The sequence below is a fragment of the Lagopus muta genome, chromosome 2, assembly GCF_023343835.1.
Source record: "Lagopus muta isolate bLagMut1 chromosome 2, bLagMut1 primary, whole genome shotgun sequence".
Classification (NCBI taxonomy): Eukaryota; Metazoa; Chordata; class Aves; order Galliformes; family Phasianidae; genus Lagopus; species Lagopus muta.
Genome location: NC_064434.1, coordinates 100,854,038 through 100,877,224, shown reverse-complemented (window position 1 = coordinate 100,877,224; position 23,187 = coordinate 100,854,038). Strand labels below are relative to the sequence as shown.

The 23,187-nt window shown below is 42.0% G+C and overlaps 1 protein-coding gene and 4 non-coding genes across 5 annotated transcripts; all 5 read left to right on the top strand.

Moving 5' to 3' along the window:
* Positions 1-45: 45 nt before the first annotated feature.
* WDR43 (WD repeat domain 43) lies at positions 46-21,936 on the top strand. The gene is made up of 18 exons (XM_048937104.1): positions 46-311; positions 3,916-4,050; positions 4,829-4,950; positions 9,391-9,511; positions 10,681-10,820; positions 11,335-11,437; positions 12,506-12,570; positions 12,940-13,111; positions 13,546-13,632; positions 14,504-14,635; positions 15,063-15,200; positions 16,030-16,116; positions 16,675-16,706; positions 17,427-17,490; positions 18,361-18,474; positions 18,917-18,986; positions 21,053-21,108; positions 21,206-21,936. The coding sequence occupies exons 1-18, from the start codon at positions 90-92 to the stop codon at positions 21,323-21,325; spliced, it is 1,980 nt and encodes a 659-aa protein (XP_048793061.1). The 5' UTR covers positions 46-89; the 3' UTR covers positions 21,326-21,936.
* Positions 5,378-5,454, top strand: LOC125690252 (small nucleolar RNA SNORD53/SNORD92). Its single transcript, XR_007375576.1, has one exon. It is a non-coding gene; the product is annotated as a small nucleolar RNA SNORD53/SNORD92 (small nucleolar RNA).
* On the top strand, positions 9,692-9,775 carry LOC125690254 (small nucleolar RNA SNORD53/SNORD92). The gene has a single exon (XR_007375578.1). It is a non-coding gene; the product is annotated as a small nucleolar RNA SNORD53/SNORD92 (small nucleolar RNA).
* Positions 10,928-11,011, top strand: LOC125690253 (small nucleolar RNA SNORD53/SNORD92). Its single transcript, XR_007375577.1, has one exon. It is a non-coding gene; the product is annotated as a small nucleolar RNA SNORD53/SNORD92 (small nucleolar RNA).
* On the top strand, positions 14,004-14,082 carry LOC125690251 (small nucleolar RNA SNORD53/SNORD92). Its single transcript, XR_007375575.1, has one exon. It is a non-coding gene; the product is annotated as a small nucleolar RNA SNORD53/SNORD92 (small nucleolar RNA).
* Positions 21,937-23,187: the final 1,251 nt, after the last annotated feature.

Genomic DNA, 23,187 nt, shown 5'->3' with positions numbered 1-23,187 from the left:
CGGTCGCGTCACGGGAAGCGCGGCGCACGCGCGCGGAGCGAGCACGCGGCCGGAGCTGCGCAGGCGCGGAGGGCCGAGCTGGGAGCGCCATGGCGGCGGCGTGCGGCGGGGAGGTGGCGGCACGGCCCCCCTTGGCCTTCTCGCCTCACGACCGCCGTTTTCTCGCCGTCTCCGGCTCGGATGGGAGGCTCCGCGTGTGGGACGCGGCGAGCAGCCGCCTACAGCACGAGTACGTGCCCTCCGCGCACCTCAGCGCCGCCTGCACCTGCCTGGCCTGGGCCCCGCCGGGGGGACGGCCGCCCCCCGACAAGGTACGGGCGGATCGGGGGGAAGGGATCCGCGGGAGGAGCGCTCGTACCCCGCGCGGCCTCGAGGTGCGGCCGCGCCGCTTCACCCCGCCCTCCCGGCGCCATGCGGCGAGGCCCGGCAGCGCCAACGGGACCGGGCTGGCCCGCGCCACGTGTGGGGCCGCTGCTCGGGACGGAAAGCCCACTTGGTGGCGGGGAGCGCGGCGCATCCTTCTCTTTTTTTTTAATTTTCTCTTCTAAATTAACTAAAGGTGTTCTCAGCCAAAGTGCTGATGGCGAAACCCGTTTGCTTTTCGCGTTCCCTGTGTGGAAGCAGCGCGCCCTGAAGCAGCCCAGTATGTGGCACGCAGCCCGGCTCTCCCCTCCTCAGGACCCCGCGCCTCGTGCTCTGCGCTCAGCAGCTCCAAGCACCTCGGGGGATCTCCGCCTTCTGGCTAAGCTCACTGGGACGCTCCAGCTGAAAGCCTCTGTAGTGCACGCCTTAAATCACTTTTTCGGCTCGTTTATATCGAGGTAGTCCTTACTTTGCTCACTGTAACAAACGACTTCCTGAGCAAGATGCTTCTCTTGAATGGATTTGTGCAATACACCCGGTTTGCCCTAAGAAGCAACGAGTTAAATGTGTTTTGGTAAAAGCTTTTTATAAATACTGCAACAGGTATCTTGAAATGCTCCGTGCACTCAGATTACCCACCCAAAGGAAGGCTGTGTTGCCCCATTTTTGTTACTTGAGCAGCTTAATCCATGAGCTATATAAAGTGGAAGAAAGAATTAATTTCAGATTGGCCTCTTCATTGCTCGTTTTTAATTCAGCTTGGAAGAAAAGAAGATGCATACATTAATGGGAAGGCTGAACAGGTTAACAGAAACTGAAACTGATGCTAACCTCTGCTGTGTGCAGTGCAGCTTCAAAGCTTGGCGTACCATGCTGCCTTAGGTCAAGCACAGGAGGTTTTGAGTGGTGCTTAAACATTAGGGCCATTTTAGACAGCCACCCCTAAAGACTACAGATGCTCCAATATAGCTGTTTTTAGGGTTGTATGCAAAAAGGATTTCATCAGGCAAGCTTTGGCTTCCTCCATTTTTTTCCTATGGCATTGTTTAGTTCTTATTCTTTTTTGCTGAAATGTGATGTCTCCAGGTAGCAGTAGTACCTGGTGTGCAGGAGTAAAACCATGACAGTAGGTGCCTGGTGTTTTGTCAGGTTACATCTCGACTGCGCTTTGGACTGCTTCTGTGTTAATGAAGGCCAGGTGTTTAGAGGGGAGCATGAGGAGTGCAGTGTTGAACTCCAGGCCCTGGAATTGCTGATGCAGTGGTGACTTATTGGCATGCTCTCTGCACACGTGCTTTTGCAGCGTTAGTGCTTCCTGCTTGTCCTGTTCACCACCTCCCTTCCCACCAAGTGGTGTCTTTTGCAAGAGCGTATGGACCACTGACTTTCAAAGTAGTTTCTTCCATCTCCTTCCTAGTAAGTTGCAGCTGTTCTGTCATCTTCAGCTCTTAAGGCTCTTCAGGGTTTCTTAAAACCCTGAAGCTTTACTTAACATGTTAGCAAGAGAAATGAGATTTCTGTTAATTAGAAGAAAAGTCTCGTTCTCAGCAGCTGCCCTAGACAAGAAAGAATGTTACAGAAATTCTCATTTGCAAATGACTTTTTCTAAGTATCTCTGCTAGTTAAAGCTAAGCTTTTTGAGTATTTTAAAGCAAGTTTGTGTTTCCATAAATCTGAAAATGTTCAAAAGAGGCTGATGCTTGATACACTTGAGCTGCTCTGTCCTCTCCATGAGAGCTAGGTGCTTTTTTGGAGTCCCTTCCAGCATGAATAGGTCTGAATTTTTCATCGATGCTTCTTTCAAGACAGAACACCCCATGAATAGTGCTGATGAAGACTGTTCACTAAAGGAATGGATGTAAGAAAAGTAATTGGAGAAAACTTCACTACCCCTACTTTCTTCACGACACTGGTAGTGCTGCGGACCTCAGCAGGACCTTGTGATGCTCAGTGATGCCTTTGGTTTGCTGCTTTAAGGGAAATCAGTCATAATGAACCATATGGAGATTGAATGAGCTTTAATTAAAGCTTTATTCAGGGGACAAGAACAAAATCTGCTCTTAATTGTGGTTTTGGTTCCCAGTATTGATTGGGAGCGATAATTAATAGAACTAGATATACAGATTTTAAAAAGTCTCTGGAAACATATAAGCTGTGCTTATGTCTCCAGTGGCAATGTGGTCCCTGTCTTTGCATTTCTAACAACTGTTTTGAGGTGGCTGAGTTGGCACTGCTGCCAGAAATTTAATGAGTTTATTCAGTGCGTGAGTCTCCTTATATTATCTTAAAACCTGGTTGATTAATTAGTTGTGCTTTGTAACTGTGGGGATTTCTCAGCACTTATGTTTTCATTTCTTTTTTTGTAAACACTTTTCTTTCCCAGGGAAGGTGAAGCCTAAACAAATCCTTGCAAAAGCCAACGTCCTTACTTTTCTCTAGAGCCCACTGCTGTTTTTAACAAGCAATGCAGCATATTTGCATTTATTGGCTTTGAATGAAACCATTTTCCTTGGGGGTGGGGAAGTGTGTATGTTAAATATATAGGAAAAGAAGGCTCTACTTCTTCAAACTAGTTTTGAGACTGTTTACCCTGTGCTGTTAAAGTTTTTAATTTGCTGAAAACCCCCAAAGTCTGGTAGCCATTATATCTCTGGAGCTGTAGAAATTATGTATGTTATATGATGTATACCATATGACAGATGAGAATCATAGAATCAGTAAGGTTGGAAAGGTCCCCTAAGATCATCATGCCCACCCCCACCATGCCCACTGACTGTGTCTCTCAGTGCCACATCTCCGTGGTTCTTGAACACCTCCAGGGATGGTGACTGTGCCAGTGCCTAACCGCTCTTTTGGAGAAGAACTGTTTCCTAATATCCAACCTGAATTAGCCATTTTATTTTAGTGATTAATTACTTGGGTTTACCCAGTCACAATAAACACAGCTGTTTCTTCTGCCTTTTTTTTTACTCAAGTTTTGCATGCATTTGGTTAAGCAAGATGAAATTCTTTATTGAAGTAGTTGGTATCCCTTGCGAAGCACGAGGGTGTAGACTTGAGAATTGCCTGATAGGCTGTAGGAAGACTCCTAGTAATGGACTCCAGGACTAGGATAGATGGCATAGTTTCAATTCCTGGTTTAAGAGGCATTGTGGTTACTTAGTATTGCAAGACTGATGGTAAACTGATGATTCCTGATAAAACTTAACATACGTTTCTGTTCTGGGAATGAAGTAATTTGGTCATGTTTAATCTTTACCTCTGCCTCTGGGAAATGAACTCTGAAAAACAAATGTTTTCCCCTCCATGTGTGGTCACTAAGTTAGCAAAATGGCCTCTATTGAGCATTTCCAAGAGACTCAGCAACTTTGCTACCTTGAACGTGGAGGTATAAGATGAACCTCTAAATTGCCACGTCTACATCTTGTGTCTTAGCAGAATTTGTGCTGGCTGACTGGATCTCAGACTTGGAGGTTTCTTCCCCCTGCTTTAGCACTTAAGAATAACAGGTCAAACTAATTAATTCCTTTTTTTTTATTCTCTCTTTTGCAGGATGGCCCCCAGAGGAAAAAACGGAAGTCTGAAGCTACAGGAGTGGACAAGCAGTTAGACATCCTGGCTATTGGCACAGCAGTTGGTAGCATTTTGTTGTACAGCACAGTAAAAGGAGAATTACAGAGCAAGCTAGTAAGTTACACACTCATTGTCACATGCTGCCAAATAATGGTAGTTTCAGTCAGCTTATGCTGTTCTTTCTGTTGCTTAAAAATGGGCTAAACTGACCTAGTTAATCAGATCTTTTCCTCTTAATGACTGCATACATGAATAGAATTGCAATAATTTAGATTCTTGGGAATCTTTGAGTGGTACTGCTGTTGGCAATATGAGACCTCTTGGTTTGGCAGTATCCTAACATTGTGTGTGGATTTGTTTTACATCAAATGTGTTCATAATGATGAAATGTTTAAGTGAACAATTAAGTTCTCCCTGGGCATATCGTCCCCTGTGCCTCTCTAGGGCTACAGGAGGAGAGGGCAGGATTGAAGTATTCATCAGCTCTTGGTTAAGCTGTGGTACTCTTTGATGGACTCCTCTGTACATCCTGATTGGACTTCAGCAAGCAGGCACTTAGATATCTGTTATCAAGACACCTGTGCTAACTGTGCTACTGCTCAGCAGCTTTGGCTGTGTTTGTCAGTAGTGCAGGACAACTTTTTGTTAACTGAAGTAGCAGAACAATAACGAATACATGCACAGGTGAAAATATGAAGTATCTTTAACTTGCAGCTCTATATGTGTACTGGTTGTAAAAAGCACAAAACAAGTTGCATGCTATGCACTCCCCTTTGAGGTATCTGTGATTTGGATTCATTTCTTGAAAGAGCACTTTGTTCTCATTGTTGATGTGGGGAAGATTCAGTAGCAGTACCTCTTTATTCGTAAGTAACCCTCTCATGTTTTGTAGGATGGTGGTCATGACAATAGAATAAATTGTGTGAGGTGGCATCAGGACAACTGCTGCTTGTATAGCTGTTCAGAAGACAAACACATTGTGGAATGGAACACACAGACCTGCAAAGTAAAGTGGTGAGTGATCCTCTTGCTCTGATTTGTTGTCGCTTGCTTTTGTGTATTTCCTCCTTTACAGGTGTCAGCACTGTGCTGCTGGAAATGCTGCGCTCTGCTGTGCAGGCTTTGTACTCGCTGTACTAAATTAGCAGTTAATTACTACATTAAAGGAATTCAGAGTGGTTTGAGTAAGGGATAAAAGAGTAAATCTTATAGTTGGATTTCTTCCTCTGTGTATTGGAGGGACGAAATACAATGCTTCGCTGCTAAGAGGGATGTGAGTTTCTCCATGCTAACTCTTAGTGAGATATGGGCTTCCAGTTGCTTTTCAGACACTGAAAATCCACGTTCTTAGAAATATCCTTAGGAGTGTGGGGAAAGCAGATGCTGGAACACCTCATCCCACTTAGATCTACTGTGCACACCTGACTTAGCCCCAGGGGCCTAGCTGTGATGATACCCAATTGGTTTCGCTCACTACTGATGTGCAGTGGGGACAATTCCACTTGGCTGTCTGAGCAGGCTGCTGCCATCTAAACTATGTTGAGCCAAACAAAACTTAGTGCTGAGTTAACGAATTGTCTAGGGTAGGTATTTGCTTTCTTTTTCAGTACAGTCAGTCTTTCGTTGTAAGCTCTAGGAAACTAAGTCTTCTGTTAGTGATTCTGTTTATCTTAACTTAATGAAAGTCTGGAATGTGATGCCACCTTGACCCTTGTCTTCTACTGTTGTTACTTTTTTTTTTTTTGTAAAATTTCCCCATTGTGTTATTTCACCATTTTACAGATTTTGCTGAAGATGTTTGGGCACTGCAGACAGACCATTCCCAGTAACCTCCTCAATTTCCTTAGGAAGGAAAGGTGTCCTTATGTTCAGACCCTGATGCAAAATAGCAAGAGGTGGTGATAAGATCTCACATTAGCCTTCTCTTCTTGGGTGTGAAGGAACCTGTTTCCATAACCTTTTCCTCCTTACACTCCAGCCTCCAAACTTTCTTGGTGATCCTTCATTGGATTGACTGCAGTGTATCAGTAGCTTCTCCAAACAGGATGCAGTGCTCAGGTGTAGTTTCAGAAATGTTGCACAGAAAAGGGGAATCATTTTCCTTGATCTGCTGGCCATGTTCTAGCTAGTAGAGCTCAGTGTGCAGTTGACCTCATGGCTGCAAGTACTCACTGCTAACTCATGTTAAAGTGGTCTATAAGGATCTCCACCTCCTTTGTTGCTAATATGTTTTCTGGCCATTTGAATCCAGCCTGTATGAGATTTTTTTTTTTTTCCTGGCACACATGAAGATGCTTTACCCAATCCTTTCATCTTGGAGATTTGACTGCCTATTTCTCCAGCTTGTTGAGATGAGCAGCTCTGCCCTCCAGCATACTTATCAGCTGATCTCCCTAATTTCTTAACGCCACTGAACTTGCTAGTGGATGCATACTGTCATATTTTCAAGGTCATTCATGAAGACCTGAGCAAACACTGAGGTTGAATGGAATTGGAATGTCCTTGGGGAATGACACCAATAACTGGCCATCAGCTGGATTTCATGGCAATGATTGCAGGTGTTTGAGCTCAGTGTTCCACGCAGTTCTTATCCTACCTTGGAGTCCACTCAGTTAGTATCCTTGCAAACAAACTAGATTTACATAGCCTAATGTGAGATGTTGTCAGAAGCACTGCTAAATTCAATTTAAATAGTGTACAGTGTGTATCATCAAAGGCAGGTTGGTTAGGGATGATTTTCTCTTTTTAAGTGTGATTGCTGTTTCCAGTTGCTTTTCTGACCTTTGTATATTTGGAAATCTTTACTAGGTGGATTTGCTGTGTATAATCACACATTGCCTCTCATTTCCTATATTCTTTTTGCAGATAGGTTTGTCATTTTTCCAAGTCAACAGAAATTTCTCCTGAGCAGTGCACTCATCAGGGATGATGGAGTGGTCTTGCAACATCACCGACTTAAATATTTTTGGTGCATCCCATTCCATCTTAGAGGCTGCATGTGTGACCAACTTGCTGTTGTGATCCCTGATTTTACCTATCTTTATTATTATTATCTTTTTTATTTTTTTTATGGATAATATTCTGCTCCCTCTGATTCTGGCACTGGGTTTGGGAATGTGGGAGGCCTGAGAGCAGTCCTTGCTCTTCTGTGGTGTGGCTTTTTCTGTGTCCCAAACAGATCCTTACACCATTCAGCACTGGGCCCACACATTTCTCAATCCTAACCTTACTGCTGCTGATGTGCCTTTCGATCTCCTTTTTGTTGGCCTTAGTATTTCCTGCTGCTCTGAACATCCAGCTGAACTTTGGCTTTCCTGCATGCCAGGGCAACACCTGGTGATTTTCTTCGTGTTGGTGTGTGCCATTCTTGTGCTTTAAGATGGTTATCCTAGAAGAGCAACCAGCTTTCCTGAGCACCTTTTGCTCTTTATAGCAGTCTCCGGTGGAATATTGCCCATCATTTCCTTGAATAAGTGGCAGTCTGCTTTTATGAAGACCAGAGTTGTAATTCTGCTGTTTGTCTTGCTCTGTAGCAGATGCCCAGCACATCATCCTTGTTGGCCTCTTCTAATACATACCTGTAAGTTCTTCCCTGGCTCTTGGCGTGTTTCAAAGCAAAGCTCCATGCACTCAAAGCCACCTTTATGTGTAGAGAAAACCACCTCTTCCTTGCACCTTCCTGACGTGTCTTCACTAAATAGCTTTCCTAAAAGTCCATTAACTACAGTATTCCTGTCTTGCATACTATCCCACTGGTTCTCTATGATCTCTAGTAAGATCAAAACTACGAAGCTCCCCATGGATATCTAGCTCATGCTGTTTGTGTCTCATAGAGCATGTGTTCATGCACAACCACTTGAGATGGGTCCCAGCCGTGCTGTTGTCTTGTGAAATGTGAGAGCTGCTCTTACTGCTCTTCACCCTGGGTGTTTCCCTCTGCGTTGCTGCATACCCCCCGCTTCTTTTGTGACTGGTTATTGTTCTTGTCTCACACCAATCCTAGGTTAGTTCCCTCTTTGCTAGGTTAGCAAGCCTGTGGACAAAATTGCTCTTGTCCCACTTTGCAAGATGAATGTTGTCTCCCCTCAGCAGCCCTCGTAGCTGGAAGAGTCCCATGGTTAGACAAGCCAACGAGGTGTTGGTGAGCAGGACGTGCCTACTCCTATGTGAGTCTTCTCCATTGAATTGAGGAGAACACCACCTACAAGCTGCTCAAAGTTTGGCTGTAAGGATACTTTGTGGCAGTCCTTGTTTTCAGTTAGAAAGCAGTAATTGCTTAGGAAAATGCCAAGAAGTACTCCTAGATTTGATGAATGAACTGCCTGTTAGAAGCATTGTGATCTCTAATTTTGAAAATGGCAGTGAAAAATTATTGTTGGACTGCAAAAATGAAAAGTATGCTGACATTGTAATATCAGACTTTTTACCAGAAGTCACATCAGAAGTCATGTATTGCAAGTCATGCCTGAGGTAAAAGATATTGGAATCATAGAATCGTGCAATGGCTTGGGTTGGAAGGGACCTTAAGGACCATCTACTTGTACATTTGAATATAATTTCTTGGGTTTGCTACATTAAATGGATATGGATCTGAAATTCTTAGTCCTGACTTACACTTTGGAAGAGAATACAGAATTTTGTTATACTCTGTGTAAGGTATAATACTGCTTGTCAAGTTTGTAGCTGGTAAAACTTGCAGCTTCTACAGAATCTAGCAGAGGTGATGGTGCAAATGAGCTCACTTGTAGAAGACAGAAGAGGTGCTGCTTGGCATAAGAAAGGTCTCAGGAAGTATTTAGGAAGGGGCTGTTCACCATCAGAAGGTGGTGATTGGGTCGTGATTATTATGTATAGAGGGTTTGTGTTAACGATTTCCGTGTAATTTTGTCCCCTTAGAAATATGCAATACTCAGACTCTTTCTAGGCAGGCGCAAGCTTTCTGTGCCAGCATCTTTCTTTTTCTTAGATAGTGCTTTCAACCGTGGAGTTCTTAAACCTTTGAGGTCAAGGTTATTATTGTCAGTGTCACTGACAGGCTTAGGAGGAGTGCCAGGAACTGGGTAGGCCTTAAAACTCCAAAGTCCATTCTGAATAACTTGATGGAAGCTTTGTGGATCGTGGTTCCGAGAGAAGTCTTAACAGTGTGGCTCTTCTTGCCTGATGTTGAGTAGCAGAGAACTTTGAGGGGGGGATAATGAGAACAGGATAAGCAAATATGTATTTTTTTTAAACAACAGCAAAGGAAAACGAACAAAAACTAGTCTTAATTATTTCTTTATTTTTGAGGAAACTAATTTGAAATTGAGGAGCTGAAGCAGAATGATTTTTGACCTAATTTTTGACTACTTAGCCTTTTTTTAAAGTATGTTTTGCCTTAGATTATCCAGCAGAGTTGTCATGCATTTTGAAGTTATGCTAATGAATGTCTTTTCTGTGTCTCCATCCAAATTCTAGCAAGTGGAAAGGTGACAACAGCAGTGTCAGCTCTTTGTGCATCAGTCCAGATGGAAAAATGCTGCTGTCAGCCGGTAGAACTATAAAACTGTGGGACCTGGAGACCAAAGAAGTCTACAGAGTAAGTAACTTTGTGCAACTAGACATCAAAAAATAATAAATAAATAATAAAAAAAATATATATAATGTACATATTCTTCTTGATTAATGGCATTGTGCATTTAGTGTTTCCTAATGGGACATCTGAAAATTTGATAGGGTGGAAGGAGACAGCTGGCATCTTTGGGGCTGCTGGAAGTTATTTCTGTGATGATACCTTCAACTGTGGTTTCAACTTCCTGACAGTTGAATGAGGACGTTGAATTCCTTGGCTGTGTCTGAGAATGCTGCCAGCAGCCTTTCTGGATCCCATAGCATAAGGATAGGTGCTGTTGTCTTTCACTGTGTCCCTTTCTGAAGCCTTTCTACTGGGGAGCTCGGTTCACTGCACTATCAGTTCTTGCTGATGTGTTTTTGTGAGAGCTCCTGTACCTTTGTGCTCAGTATCTCTTTAAAGCCTTCAGGTCTCTTAGCTAAACTCTGTGTAACAGGTGTTATCAGTATTGCTGTGGAAGCAATTGGAAGGCAGAGGGACAAAAATGTTGTTCTCTGGGCAGGGCTAGGACACAAGGAATTGAGCATGTTTTGGCTGTTCCTTAAATACAGTCCTGTTCCACTGTATCACAACAGATAGGAAGCAGCAAATCTGGGTTTCTGGTGTTTGCTGTCAGCTGAGTGTGCACACGTGTTACTATGGGCTTGCTGGCACATGGCAACTACTGTGTGTGCCTGCATCCTATAGTGACCAAAATCACGGTGAAAATAAAAATTGAAGCGTTGATTTATTTTATTTCATTTTGTTCAACAGCTTTAGTGTGTCATCAGACCTGTGTGATCATCTTCAAGTTGAGGATTAAACTGTAAATCTAGTTTTGTTGTGAAGTGTGACATGCTTTCTGACAGTAACAGCAGTACAAGCAGGTGTGATTTCTTTCACATGAGCTTAGTTTCAGTAATTTTGCCTTTGATTCCCCATTAATCTTTTAATTCTGATAAGTAGATGAAGTGTCAGGAAACATTTTTGAGACATGTAGGAATGTAAGGAATCTGATCACCAGTTAGAGGAACAGAAAAAACACTGAAATACTCTTGATTTTTGGATCTTTCTTAACATTCTTTCTTAACTAATGTTTTGGTTTTTGTCATATAGCTGATGATGGCAGTAATTGAATTTCCCCCCCGTTCTCTTAGCATTTCACAGGCCATGCTACATCAGTGTCATCATTAATGTTTACCACAGTGAGACCTATGAATGAAAATAAGCCCTTTGATGGAATTACAGGACTTTATTTCTTGTCTGGGGCTATACATGACCGGTTACTGAGTGTTTGGTATGTGAACTTCTCTTAATTTTTAACTTTGATTACGACTGTTACTGAGGATAGACTGAACAATTATGTTCTGAACTCTGATGAAGCAGAAGGGGCGCTCTGGAAAAATGCAGTGATGATCTCTTAAGTAGTGGTTTCAATTCACTGACTGTTGAATGAAGACCTAAATTTCCTTGGCTGTGTCTGAGCGTGTTTCCAGTAGCTGCCACTTGACTTCCCAGCATATGCTAGGAATGCAGTGCGTGGTATGCTTCTTGTTCTTTGTGTTTGCTGTGAAGTTTGTTTTCTTCTTTGCTGAATTCTGCTTAGTGGCTACTTTGCATTTGAAATTTGAACACCTTTTAAAGCTGAAAGCTGCAATTATGACATCAGTATTTTTGGCTGAGGTGTGCAGTACCATGATAGTGACAATAGTAGAGCATGATTTGTAGGCTCTATAACACTGTGATGCTTTTCAGATGTGGAGAATGCTGTTTGTGCCCTGTTAAATAATGTGTGCTGTTTGTGTCTCCAGGCAGATCAGATCAGATAGGAAAGAAAAGAATGCTGTGATGTCTTTCACGGTAACAGATGAACCAACGTTTATTGACCTGACCGTGTCAGAACTCAAAGAAGAGGTAGGAGCAGTAGTTTGTAACCAGATATGTCCAACAGTTTCACATCAAGTTCCTTTTAGGGCATTAAAAAAAATAATAAATTTGTTTGTATTTGGTGTCTGTTATGCAAAGATGAGATTTGAATGCAAGTTCAGTGGTGTGAGGATATTATAGGTGCACTTGTGTAGCTAGCAGTTTGAAACAATTATTGTCATAGCTACTAAGTGCAAATTCCATGTTTCCTTCAAAAATTTTGCTTGTGATGGCAGAAACATAATTTGTTTCCTATTTGGAACAACTTAGTAATCAAAATGTTTCTTGGATTTCAGTAGTAAAAGCCAGTGAAGATTTCTTTCTGAAATACAATTTGAGCGTGGCTCTGTTTTTTTGTCTATTCTCAGATGGCTATGGTAGTATAACTGTGTTTGGAATTAACTAGCCTTTATGAATTTATGTAGCTGAGCACATTCCTCAAGTCTCTTTCAGCAAGAAGTTTCAGAGTAGTTGTCTTACGAAAAGTGTCTGCATATGAAATGTTCACAAATCATTTCTGTAGTTACTTAAAACATTTTTTTCCCCAACTGCCTTTAGATTCCTTTATAAAAAGAGTATTTCATGCTAGAACTCCCAACGTTTCCATTTGTGCCCTTTCACTGCATGTGTAGGAGCTGGGAATATTCTGTGATGTGCACCTGGAATTTAACTGCACTTTGTACTCTGTTTTAGTTTCTTTCCTGTGAACGTATTTAGTGTGTAGTGCCTGTGTAGTTCAGTGCATCTAGACACCTTGGGTATTATATTTTTGGAACACTGCTGCTTATACTCATGTCAGCTAGTAGCCAAGCTGTTCAGGTTTGAATATTTCAGTATTGATACAGTAAAGCACAGATTTGAATTATGTTTTTGTTTTCTAACTGCTGTAAGTGTTCCTGAGATGTGTGTCTGATCTAATTGTATGGATTTAGTTGTATCTCTAATGTAGTTGCTGTAAAGAGTCAAATTGTAACCTGCAGGTGTCTCTTGATGTTTCATACCTGTGGATGTCTGTCGTTTGGTCTAACCAGAATCTTCTATTGTGACTTCTTTCAGCCTGTGAAGTTAGCAGTTGTTTGCAGAGATGGGCAGTTGCATTTATTTGAACACATCTTAAATGGGTAAGGAGGTATTCCTTCTGAGAGTATATATGGCAAGGTCTTTGATTTCTGGGAGGCAAAGCTCATTTTGTTGTGCTGCTGCCTTTGAACTCATCTGTTCACAAATTGAATTCCAACTGACTCTTTGTCTTGGGTTACTTGACATGTTTCAAGAAATGCAGGGGAGCTTATTTGTTGGGGGTTATGCTGTGCTTTGTTGCTTTAGCCAAGATTTTGCCTGATTTAATCTCATTGAAACTATCTGTAAAGGATGTAAACTAGTGGAGTTTTAAGGATTTGATAATGAAGAGTGCATACTTGTGCAAGATATGGAAGTCTTTAAGCTAAACATGCTGTTGTTTTCCTTTCCTTTTTTTTCTTTTCCCTCAGCTACTGCAAAAAACCTTTAACATCAAACTGTACTATCCAGATAGCAACGCCTGGAAATGATGGAGACTCCACGCCAAAACCAGTCCCTATTCTAGCAGCTGCATTTTGCACAGACAAACAGTCTCTGCTGCTTGTGTATGGAAACACCTTACAGCCCATCATAGAGAAAGTGGTATGTAAAACATATTGGAAAGGTTTTGGATTTCATACTTTTTTGGAATTGCAGCGTGAGATGGAACTTACTCTTTCTCCCTTCTCTGCGAGTTATGACTACTGCCCTTGTGTTGTTTAGAAAGGGGATGTGCATTCTGCTCATTCAGCTGAAGTGTGACTTGGCATTATTGCTGGCTGTTTCATGCTGTCTCAGCTGTTAATACATAAGGCCAATGAAACTTTCTAAAACTTTCAATTTGCCTGTGTGAGCTTCTCTGCAGAGCACAGGGATCTGGTAACAAAAGGCAGATGTGCAAAGCAACTGCTACTCTAGGGGAGGATAAGGAGCTTATTCTTGTATGTACCTTTGGTTTGTTCTAATGAACATAGTAGTTTGATGAATCACCACTGTGATTCATTGTCAGTTCACTGTTTTTATTCCTCTCTTTCCAGTCTTTGAACACCAACGAATCCCACATATGTTTGATAAGGGACGTCCAGAAAGTGTTGGCGCTTAAAACAGATGATGCTGTAACAAAGGTGAGCTCGTTTGAAATACAATTGTCTTGCATCTCTTGATTTACTTAGAAAATTCTAGAATTCTCTGCTGTCTTCTAAAATAAATTTGGATTTCTGAATGAACCTGCTTAGAGCTGCAGTGTAGTTTCAGAGACCCACAGCCCTTGGCTGCTTTGTGCACTGATAGGCCTTTGCTCGGTTACCTTCCTGTAGCTCGTGTCACAGCTGACAACATTGGTATAGAGAGCAGACAGCATTGGTTTTCTAACCCTCAGGTTAGCTACCAGTTCTGCTGCTCCATCAGCCTGGTGGAGCTTTGTGCTAATTCCCCGGTCCTGGAGCTGCAGGGTAACAGAGCTGAGATGCAGTGAGAGATGTGGGAGCTCCCTGGCATGCAGTGATGATCTCCATCTTGGTTTCGCTTTTTGCTGAATTCCAGTGAAGACTCATATCTCTTGGCTGTCTGAGCATGCCTTGTGGAGAGAAAAGTGATGATTTGTGTATTGAGCGAAGTGAGTAGTATTTTAATTTTATTATTTTTCTCCAGTAAAGTTCTTGAACCATGAAATCAGTTTTTTATTTGTGAAATATGACTTGTACGCACATCATCTGGAAGTTGCAATGCTCACTGCAGTATATGTATTTGTATCACTTTAGTGGGCACTCAGCATGGCTCCCATAATGTACACAGGGCTGGGTGGGTACTTCAAAAGGACACTGAACTGCTGTTATGAAAGAAGTGTTCTGGAAGTAGCATGTAGCATTTCCCAATAGGTTGTGGCAGGCTGCTTTTAACATATGTGAGGATCTCGAAATAAAATCAGTATTTAAAACTGGAAGGAAGATTGAGTTATTAGCAATTCATTCTGATGTGTTTCTGTCTTTCCACCAGGTAAAGACACCAGTTGTGAACTCGGACACCAAAGTTCTAGTGCCTGGCATTCCAGGGCACAGTGCAGCTGTTAAAACTCCGTCCTCAGGAAAGGAGAAAAAGAAAAGCAAAAGGAAACCAGGAGAGACAGAGGTAAAGTGCTTCCTCATTGAAACCCACCAGTCATTTGAAAAGCAACCATAAATGATCATTGCAGCTTCTTTAGGTATATTTGAACTTGAGTTGTTTGCCTTTGTTGTTTGCATGAGGGCAAAGTGAATCACACTGTCTTGTAGGAAATGGGTTTCCCTTTGGTCAAAACCTTACTCTCACTGAAGCCCTGACTACATTGCCCACAAATCTGCCTGTTACTGCAGAACTTTGTTACACACTTGCCTGTCTCTCTGTGCTAAGACACATTACTGCTTCTTAGTTAAAATTTCATCTTCTCTTTTTCCAGCTATCCTCTCAGTATGGTATTTTCCATCAGGATAGGAGGGAATGGTATATATTAGCTACTTTACTTTCAGCTGTTATTTCTAAGAAATGGCCATGAAACACTGTTCTTATTTCTTTGCAGGACAGCATTGAGGAACGCCTAGGGGCGTTGGATATTGATGTGAGCAAAGTAAAAACTCCAGGTGGCCTTCCACAAACAGATAGCTTTGCAGTGCTTTTGGTTCAGGGCTTGGAAAGCAACGACGAAGACATCTTGAATGTAAGTGTTGCAGGATCACCGTATGCTGTTTAAACTATTTGTTGAGATTTGTGGGGAGCTGCTGTGGAAGCTGAGCAGTCGAGGTCCTGTTGTTACTCCTGGCTGCTTTTTGCTGATGTGCTGATAAGGCACAGGTATTATGAATGGTGGTAGTGGTATTTTAATGCTAGCTACTTTTTCTGAGACATCACATGAACTTTGTAGCAATTATGTTTATGGTAAGTTTGTGTGAAAGTTCAAATATCTTACAAGTCATGTTACTAGTGCAACCATCTCCCTTTTAGTTTCAGCTAGAGAACAATCTGTGCTCAGTCCAGAGGGTACAGTTTCCAAGTAGGTGTTTGAAAAATGCATCTATGACCACAGTTTGACCTGAAAAGCTTGTTGCTGCACTTGGATTAGGAGGATTTTATACTTCTGGGGCAGGAAAAGGAAATCTCTTAAGGATTTGTCACTGAGTAGAAATTACTTGTCACCAGTGCAGGTGAAAGGCATTGTATTTACAGAAGTGAAGCATGGGAATAGAAAAATAGCAAGGGAAGTTCTTGTTAATATGGCTGTTATACTTTGTTTCTAACATGAGATGGGTGGACTAGGGGCAATGGCTGACTGTTTTAGACAGGTTAATCAAGTGTTTATTCTGTTAATTGTAGCTGACTTGAAAAATGGAACTCCTTTGCATTGTAAATTTTATTTTATACGTTACCCTCATCTGAGCATATAGAGGTAGCGCAGTAGAAAAAGAGGTTTAAACCCAGGAATTTTTCATTTTTGTTCCCACATGTGTTAAAGCTGAATGATCATCTGATTTATTTTTCCATTTTAACAGAAAGTGCTTTCCACAAGAAAGGAAACTTTAATAAAGAACACAGTAGCCAGAATGCCTATACACGCTGTCATTCCACTGCTGCATGAGGTAGGAGAGATTGCATTTCATGTACCTATCATACAAACCACATTTGGCTTGCCTTTTAGCTGGGGAAAATTATGGATGGGTCTCTCAATTTCAATGAATAAATCAAGTCAAATGATATTGATTTAGTAGTTTTATAATACTGAACTTATTTGTAGTTTATTTCTGTCTTACTCTTACCTCATCTGGCTGAAGCTTAACCAAAGGACAAAGTGCCATTGTCAAAGCTAGGAAAAGCCATAGGTCATGTGGTGCTATCTTAAATGAGTAAGCAGGAAAAAAGGAAGAGGTTAAGCTAAAGCTTGTTCAGTCTGTGGCAGAAAAATAAAACCAACCAACAACACGTTACTTATTTAATATTATTAAAGTAGCTGATAATTTGAAATTGGGAAATAGCAGTGCTAGTCACGGTTATATTTCTCTTGTACTTTAATCTGCTGGCCTCAAAATCTATTCTTGTGGCACTAGTCTTTCTACCCAAATATTGGGCTGTCATGTGGATGAGCTTTAAGCTCATTATGCATTTCTTGCTTTTAATTGTTACTGTTCTTGTTCCTCTAGCTTACAAAGAGATTGCAAGGCAACCCATACAGGTAAGAAGCGAGTTGCCCACAGTTCAACTTATCTGAAAGTCTATTCTGTGTTTTATGGCCTGTGCTTCCCTGTGAAGCTTCCATAGTAATTGTAATGAACAGTTATGTTAATAGAATCCTGAGGTAACCTGATTGTGGGTGCAAAGGTGAACCTTTATTAAGACTGTGCTGTTTTGTGCTGACATAAGTGAAATTAAAAAGGGGAAGGGATACTTGAAGTGAGCGTGTATCTGAAGTAGCAGACAGCTCAGACATGATCAGTGTGTCAACTCAGATCACTTTAAGATGTGTAGCTTGTATTTAAGAAGAACACACAGCTCTTCCTGCACCTGCCAATCCTGCTATATTGCTACAGCAATAGCTTTGCTGTGACTAGATGTCTGTAACTGGATTTAAAAAAAACAACAACAAAAAAGTAAAATTGTAGAAGAAGAAAGAAGTAGCATTAGTTTGATCTTCATTGAAATCTCCAATGAAAAACCATGGGAAACAGATCCCTGAGCATGTGTAGTTTTCATCTTTCTCTTAAATGTCAGTTCTTTTCCCAGTAAGTATCTCTTACTTGGGTATCTCATCTAGATAGCCAAATTATTTTATTTCCTACTGCGTTTTTCTTTTTATGTAATGAAAGTCAAGCACTTCTTGTAGAACAGCTTAGCAACTAGAAAGTGAAATGTGTGTTGTCAGCCAACATCTCAATATCTACGATATCATTTGCAGTGCCTCACAAATGGTTCGATGGCTGAAGTTTGTTTTTACTCTGCATGCATCCTACCTTTCCACGGTAAGTATTTTGCATTAAAGTTAATGCATATGGCTGAAACTAGACTTAAGTGCTTAAATGTACATATATTCTTCCTTCAGGAATCTGTCTCTTGCTGTGCATGGTATGAGAGTATGTACCATGGTATGGTACATGCTCAAACCAATGTACAGAGGGTTGTACTTCACCGTTTTGCTGAATTGATGGATATTTGTTACAAATTGTCATGGATGACCAAGATAAACATAATAATAGCATCCCAAAGTCAAACCCAAACCAGTTATGTCGTGGGAAAGAGCCAAATAATTGTCAAACATGATCTAGCTGTTGTCATTAACACAGAACTAAATTTCTGTACTGAGTATGACTGGATATATAGGGTAAAGGTATGACAAAGTTGATGGAGTAGCAGGCAATGTAGTAGCTTCTGGGTGGAAATCCAGCCTTCCCTGGATAATGCACTCTAGCTCAGTTTACAAAACAAACAAATGTATTGTGACACTGTTAGTCTTTTATATTCCTGGGGATCTCCCTTTCGTTACAGTTGTGTCAAAACTTGTATGCATTGCTAGTACTGGGTTTGTGTACTGGAATGTATTCAGTTTCCATTCACACTGCTTTCCAAGTAGTCCTTCTAAATGTGCTGTTAGGGAATGTGGAAGGAAAAAGTAGTGTAAGTAGAAGGGGTTATGGTTCTAGACAAGCCTGTGTATTAACTGGTTGGGTTGCAGGTGATTTCTGTGAATCCTCAGCAACTCCTTCTGACCACAGTGATGTCAGCAAGGATTGTTTGTCCCAAATGCGTAAGGATAGTTTAAAAATACAAAAGTAAGATACAGGTTATGTATTGGGTAACAGCTTTGTTTTAATTCATCCATTTTTTCTCCTAAGTTGCCAGACCTCATTCCTCAGCTGGGAATGCTATACCAGTTAATGGAGAGCAGAGTAAAAACTCTGCAGAAGCTTTCCCGTCTACATGGAAGGCTCTTCCTTCTTGTCACCCAGGTAAGTTCAGCTGAAGAACACAGGATATGTAGAAGTGTTATTTGCAGGCTTAGCCTTCTGTTGTGAGAGCATCCAATGGGACCTGTCATCAGGAGCTCAGTGCAGCTGCTGTACGGCTATAGTGGTAATACTCAAAGCACTGCAGCTGACTGTCTGGTCAGTCCATGCTCACAGAAAGTGTTGCACAGTCTGTCCTGCCAGATGAGTGTATTAACTCATAGCATTTTAAATGGGAATAAATGGGAGGTATTGGGCTGCTTTGAAGCAAATGCCTCTGAAATTTTACTTTGTCCTTCCTATTTATGCGGCTGTTAAACTACAGTAATAAATGAATGCATGTTAACCTCTGTGTAGATTTCATTTATGTTGTTGAGAGTCGTAGTGACTTCAAGTTTGGGGAATATGTGGTTCCATGTAAGGCTAATCTGCAAATTCTGTTCAGGTTGCAGCATCGGAAACAGTTCAGGATGTGATGGAGATTAATCGGACTGCAAAGCTGGTATATGAGGATGGTAAGTGCTGTATGCTAGATGAAGCTCAACTCCAGAACTTCTGTGACAGCTCACAGGTGGTGGCTGTTCATCTTGCTACTGTGATATTGGTAGTGGACAGTCTCCAAGCAGGGAGGTTTTGTGGGAAATATATGGCAGGCAAGTGAGTGATTAATCATGTAGGCATCTTACAGTTCATTTTGTCTTTCTTCCCCTCCTTTGGTTTCCTTCCCTTCTATTTTTTGGTGAAGTCAGAAGGGAGGCCAGCAAAACCTCGGACTTCTGGAGGGCAAACTTTGAACTGTTTAGGACCCTGGTAGGGTCTTCCCTTGGGATTCAGTACGGAAGGGTAAAAAGGTCCCAGAAGTCTGATCTCTCCTCAAGAAGGAAGTCTTAAAGGCATAGGAGCAAGCTGTCCCCCTGTGCCACAAGATGAGACAATGGGGAAGATGACCAGCATGGATGACCAGGGAGCTTTTCCTGAGGCTCCAGGAGAAAAAAAAAATCTGCCTCCTGTGGAAGAATGGACAGCCAGCTCGGGGAGTACAAAGAAGTTGTTAGAGTGTGCAGGGAGAACATTAGAAAGGCAAAAGCCCAACTTGAACTCAACTTGGCCGTTGAGGTAAAAAAAAGAACAGAAAACTTCTTAACAAATATCTATTAACAGTAAGAGGAGGGCTAAGGAGAATCTCCATCCTTTACTGATGTGGCAGGGAATTTGACAAAGGCTGAGGTTCTCAGTGCCTTCTTTGCATCTGTCTTTAGTAGTCAGACCAGTTCTCGTCAGGGAACTCTACCTCCTGACCTGGAAGTCTTGGATGGGGAGGAGAATAAACCCCCCCACGATTCAGATGGAAACAGTCAGAGATTTACTACTCCACCTGAACTGCCACGAGTCTGTGGATCAGATGGGATCTACCTGAGGTTGCTGAGGGAGCTAGTAGAGGTGACAGCCAAGCCACTTTCCATCATCTTTCGGCGTTCCTGATAACTGGAGAGTTCCCAGAGGATTGGAGGCTTGCCAGCATGACTCCTATCTGCAGGAATGGTTGTAACGAGGTTCTGGGGAGCTACAGGCCTGTCAGCCTAACCTCAGTGCCAGGGAAGGTTATGGAACAGATCGTTGTGAGAATGATTACACAGCATCTGTGGAAAATCTGGAGTATCAGGCCTAGCCAGCATGGATTCACGAAAGGCAGGTTCTGCTTGACCAACCTCATCTCCTATGATCAAGTGACCCGCTTGGTGGAAGAGGAAAAGGTTGTTAAAAGGGCAGCAAAGCTGTGGAGGGTCTGGAGCGCAAGTTTTATGGGGAGTGGCTGATGGATCTGGGGTTATTTAATTATTATTTAGAAGAGGAGGCTCAGGGGAGATCTTAACTGCTCTCTACAACTGTCTGAAGGGAGGTTGTGGCGCAGTGGTGGTTGGCCTCATCTCCCATGTAGCAGTGATAGGACAAAAGGGAATGGCCTCAAGTTGCACCAGGGGAGACTTTAGATTGGATGTTAAGAAACATTTGTTCTCTAAAAGAGTTGTCAGGCACTGGAATGGGCTCAAGGAGGGGGTACGGTCAGCGACCCTGGAGGTGTTGAAAAATGTGTGTATGTTGTACTGAGACGATGGTTTAGTGGGAAGTATTGGCGATAGGTGGACAGCTGGACTGGATGATCTTGGAGGAGGTCTTTTCCAGCCTTGGTGATTCTGTGATTCCTGAGTCACAAGTTAACGAATCAATTAATTGAAAGATCTTGAAGTACTTAACTGATGACATCAGATTTCTAGTGCTAACTGCCCTTATGCGGAGGTAGATGCAGTCAAGGAGCTGCTACATTTGAGTCAGTGAGACTTCACAGCAGTGTGTGCATGTATACTTCATTTGGGCCTGCAGTTTCTACTACAATTGTATACTGTATAATCTTAGCAAAGTGACTAGTTCTTAATTTGTTGGTCAACCTAGTCTTCATATGGAATGAGTTTTGGAATTTAAATAGCACAGTTTAGTGGAGGTTTAGCAGCATATGGATTTGAGCTTTGTTTGAACGTATTCAAGTCTGTTGTCCAGACTGAGGGATTGTTTTCTTTTGCAGAATCCTCAGAGGAGGAAGGTTCAGATGATGAGATGATTGCGGATAGAGACTCAGATGTAAGTGGAGTTGGATTGAATCTTCTCCCAGTCATTTGTCACAGAAGTTGTGTTAATGTCAAAGATTCAAACATTCCTGTTTTGTTCAACCCTCCAGGAAAACTGGGATGAAGATGAAGAGAAAGAGGAGCAATCAGATGAACAAGACATGACTATTGAAAAGGAAGTTAATGGTGATTCTGATTTGGAACCAGAAAACGAAAGTGAAGAAGAATAACGGCATAAAAGAATAAACTTAACAGTTTAAAGAAGTGGGCCACCAGAACTTTCTAATTCTGGATCATCTTGCTGAAAGATGCCATATTTGCATATAGGGAGTGCAGACTTATGTGCAGCCTATGTGCAGGGGCACGTGTGGGGCACTGTGCATTTCTGAATCCAGAATGTTTAACCACGCCAGCCTTCTCTTGCCCTATTTCCCTGCGCTTACTATAGAAACATTTCTTCCACCTCTCATGGTCAGATTATGCCTGTCATGTGGACATGCATTTGTATCTCAAGTGAAATAAATCTGCCACCGCTGTTTGTGTGGTAAACTTGGTTCAGCTTTACACTGAATTTGTTTCAAATGTTCAAGGATCAAAGACAGCTGATCTATACCTTCTTTCCATGCTTCAGTTAGCAATAGCAAGTGGGCATCCTGCTGCTTTTTTTTTTTTGTTTTCCAGGAAAAAAAGAAAAAAGGAAAAAAGTTATTTTTGTAACGTTTAACTTCTCCAATGGATTTCCTTTCTTTCCTCCCATCCTCCATTGGTTCAGCCATGCCTTGGCAATGACTAAATGCCAAAGTGGCTTAAAAACAGCTTTTTTTTTTTTTTTTTTTTTTTTAAACAAATTTGAACTTGAGACTTTTATATGTAGAATCAATGATTTTTCTCGTGCTTTAAAAAGACATTAGAACTATCACTGTTCCCTAATTTCATTTTAATTGAGGCTGTATATAAGATTAATGCTAACCCAGAAGATAGACTGAGGTGGGTGGGGAGAGGGGAGTAACACAGGGAAATGAGAAGGTGGATACTTGTGAATACGTGGCGCACAGCTATCTGTTTATTATCAATTTTTAACCTCAGTGGCAGAGCAAGGACAACCGATTGCTCAGCTAATGGAAGCTGAAGAGGTACAAACACATTTTTAAGAGCAAAACATGGTAAAGGTCTGAGCCATTCACCACTATAATGTACAATATATTTGTCTATAAATGGAGCTGTTGCAACTAAATGCTGCCCTCTTTGTAAAGTGAATAAATATACATCTCCTTTACCAAATAACCTGTCCTGTGGTTTTGTTGAGAGAGCCCTTAGATACCTAAGGATGGTGGTGAAGGATGAAATGCCCTGTTTGTGCAAACCAGATCTCTTGTGGAAGAGGAAGGCAACCTCATAGGTTACAAAGCAAAGTATCTGTAGCTGGTTTCTTAGCTCCTTGTTGCACTGGGGCTGCAGTGTTGTCTGGAGAAACAGTGGATTGTGTCATAGGCTAATCTGATGTGTAGCTTTTCAAGCAGTACTGATGTTCCTGTAGACAGGCTGCCTTTGAATCTGGTGAAAGAGGAATGTGAATGACAGTCTGGTGAATCTCTGGTGAGTGCTGACCTGCTGAGCTCTTGGGGTGTGGAGTAACAAGAGCAGCACCCGTGTTTCAGTTGTACAATGTCCTACACAGCCTTTCTAGAGGGCAAAGCAGCACTGTGGGTTTGGGTCAAGCAGTGGGCTGGGTACTTTGCTGTCTGTTGGATTGTGAGTCTGTGTTGCAGTCAAGGTGGGTGTTACCTGTGTTCATTATTTCAGCACAACAGAAGCCTGTTGTGGGAGAGGAACCGTGGAAGAACCCGGCAGCAGGAAGAGGAAGGGAAAATCTGTGACTTCTCAACACTGAGATTCTGTGAGCCTGGTTCAGCAAGTTGGTAGAATGGGTCTGAGTTCTGCTCTTTTCTGGTGTTGGCAGCCAGGTCGTGCTGTATCCTGTGAGCCTTTACTTGCATCATCTTCAAGCAGCTATCCTGAAACTGGATGTGCCAACTGCAAGCAACTGGGGTCCTTGCAACAATTACCTGCACCTGAGTTGATAACTGACTGT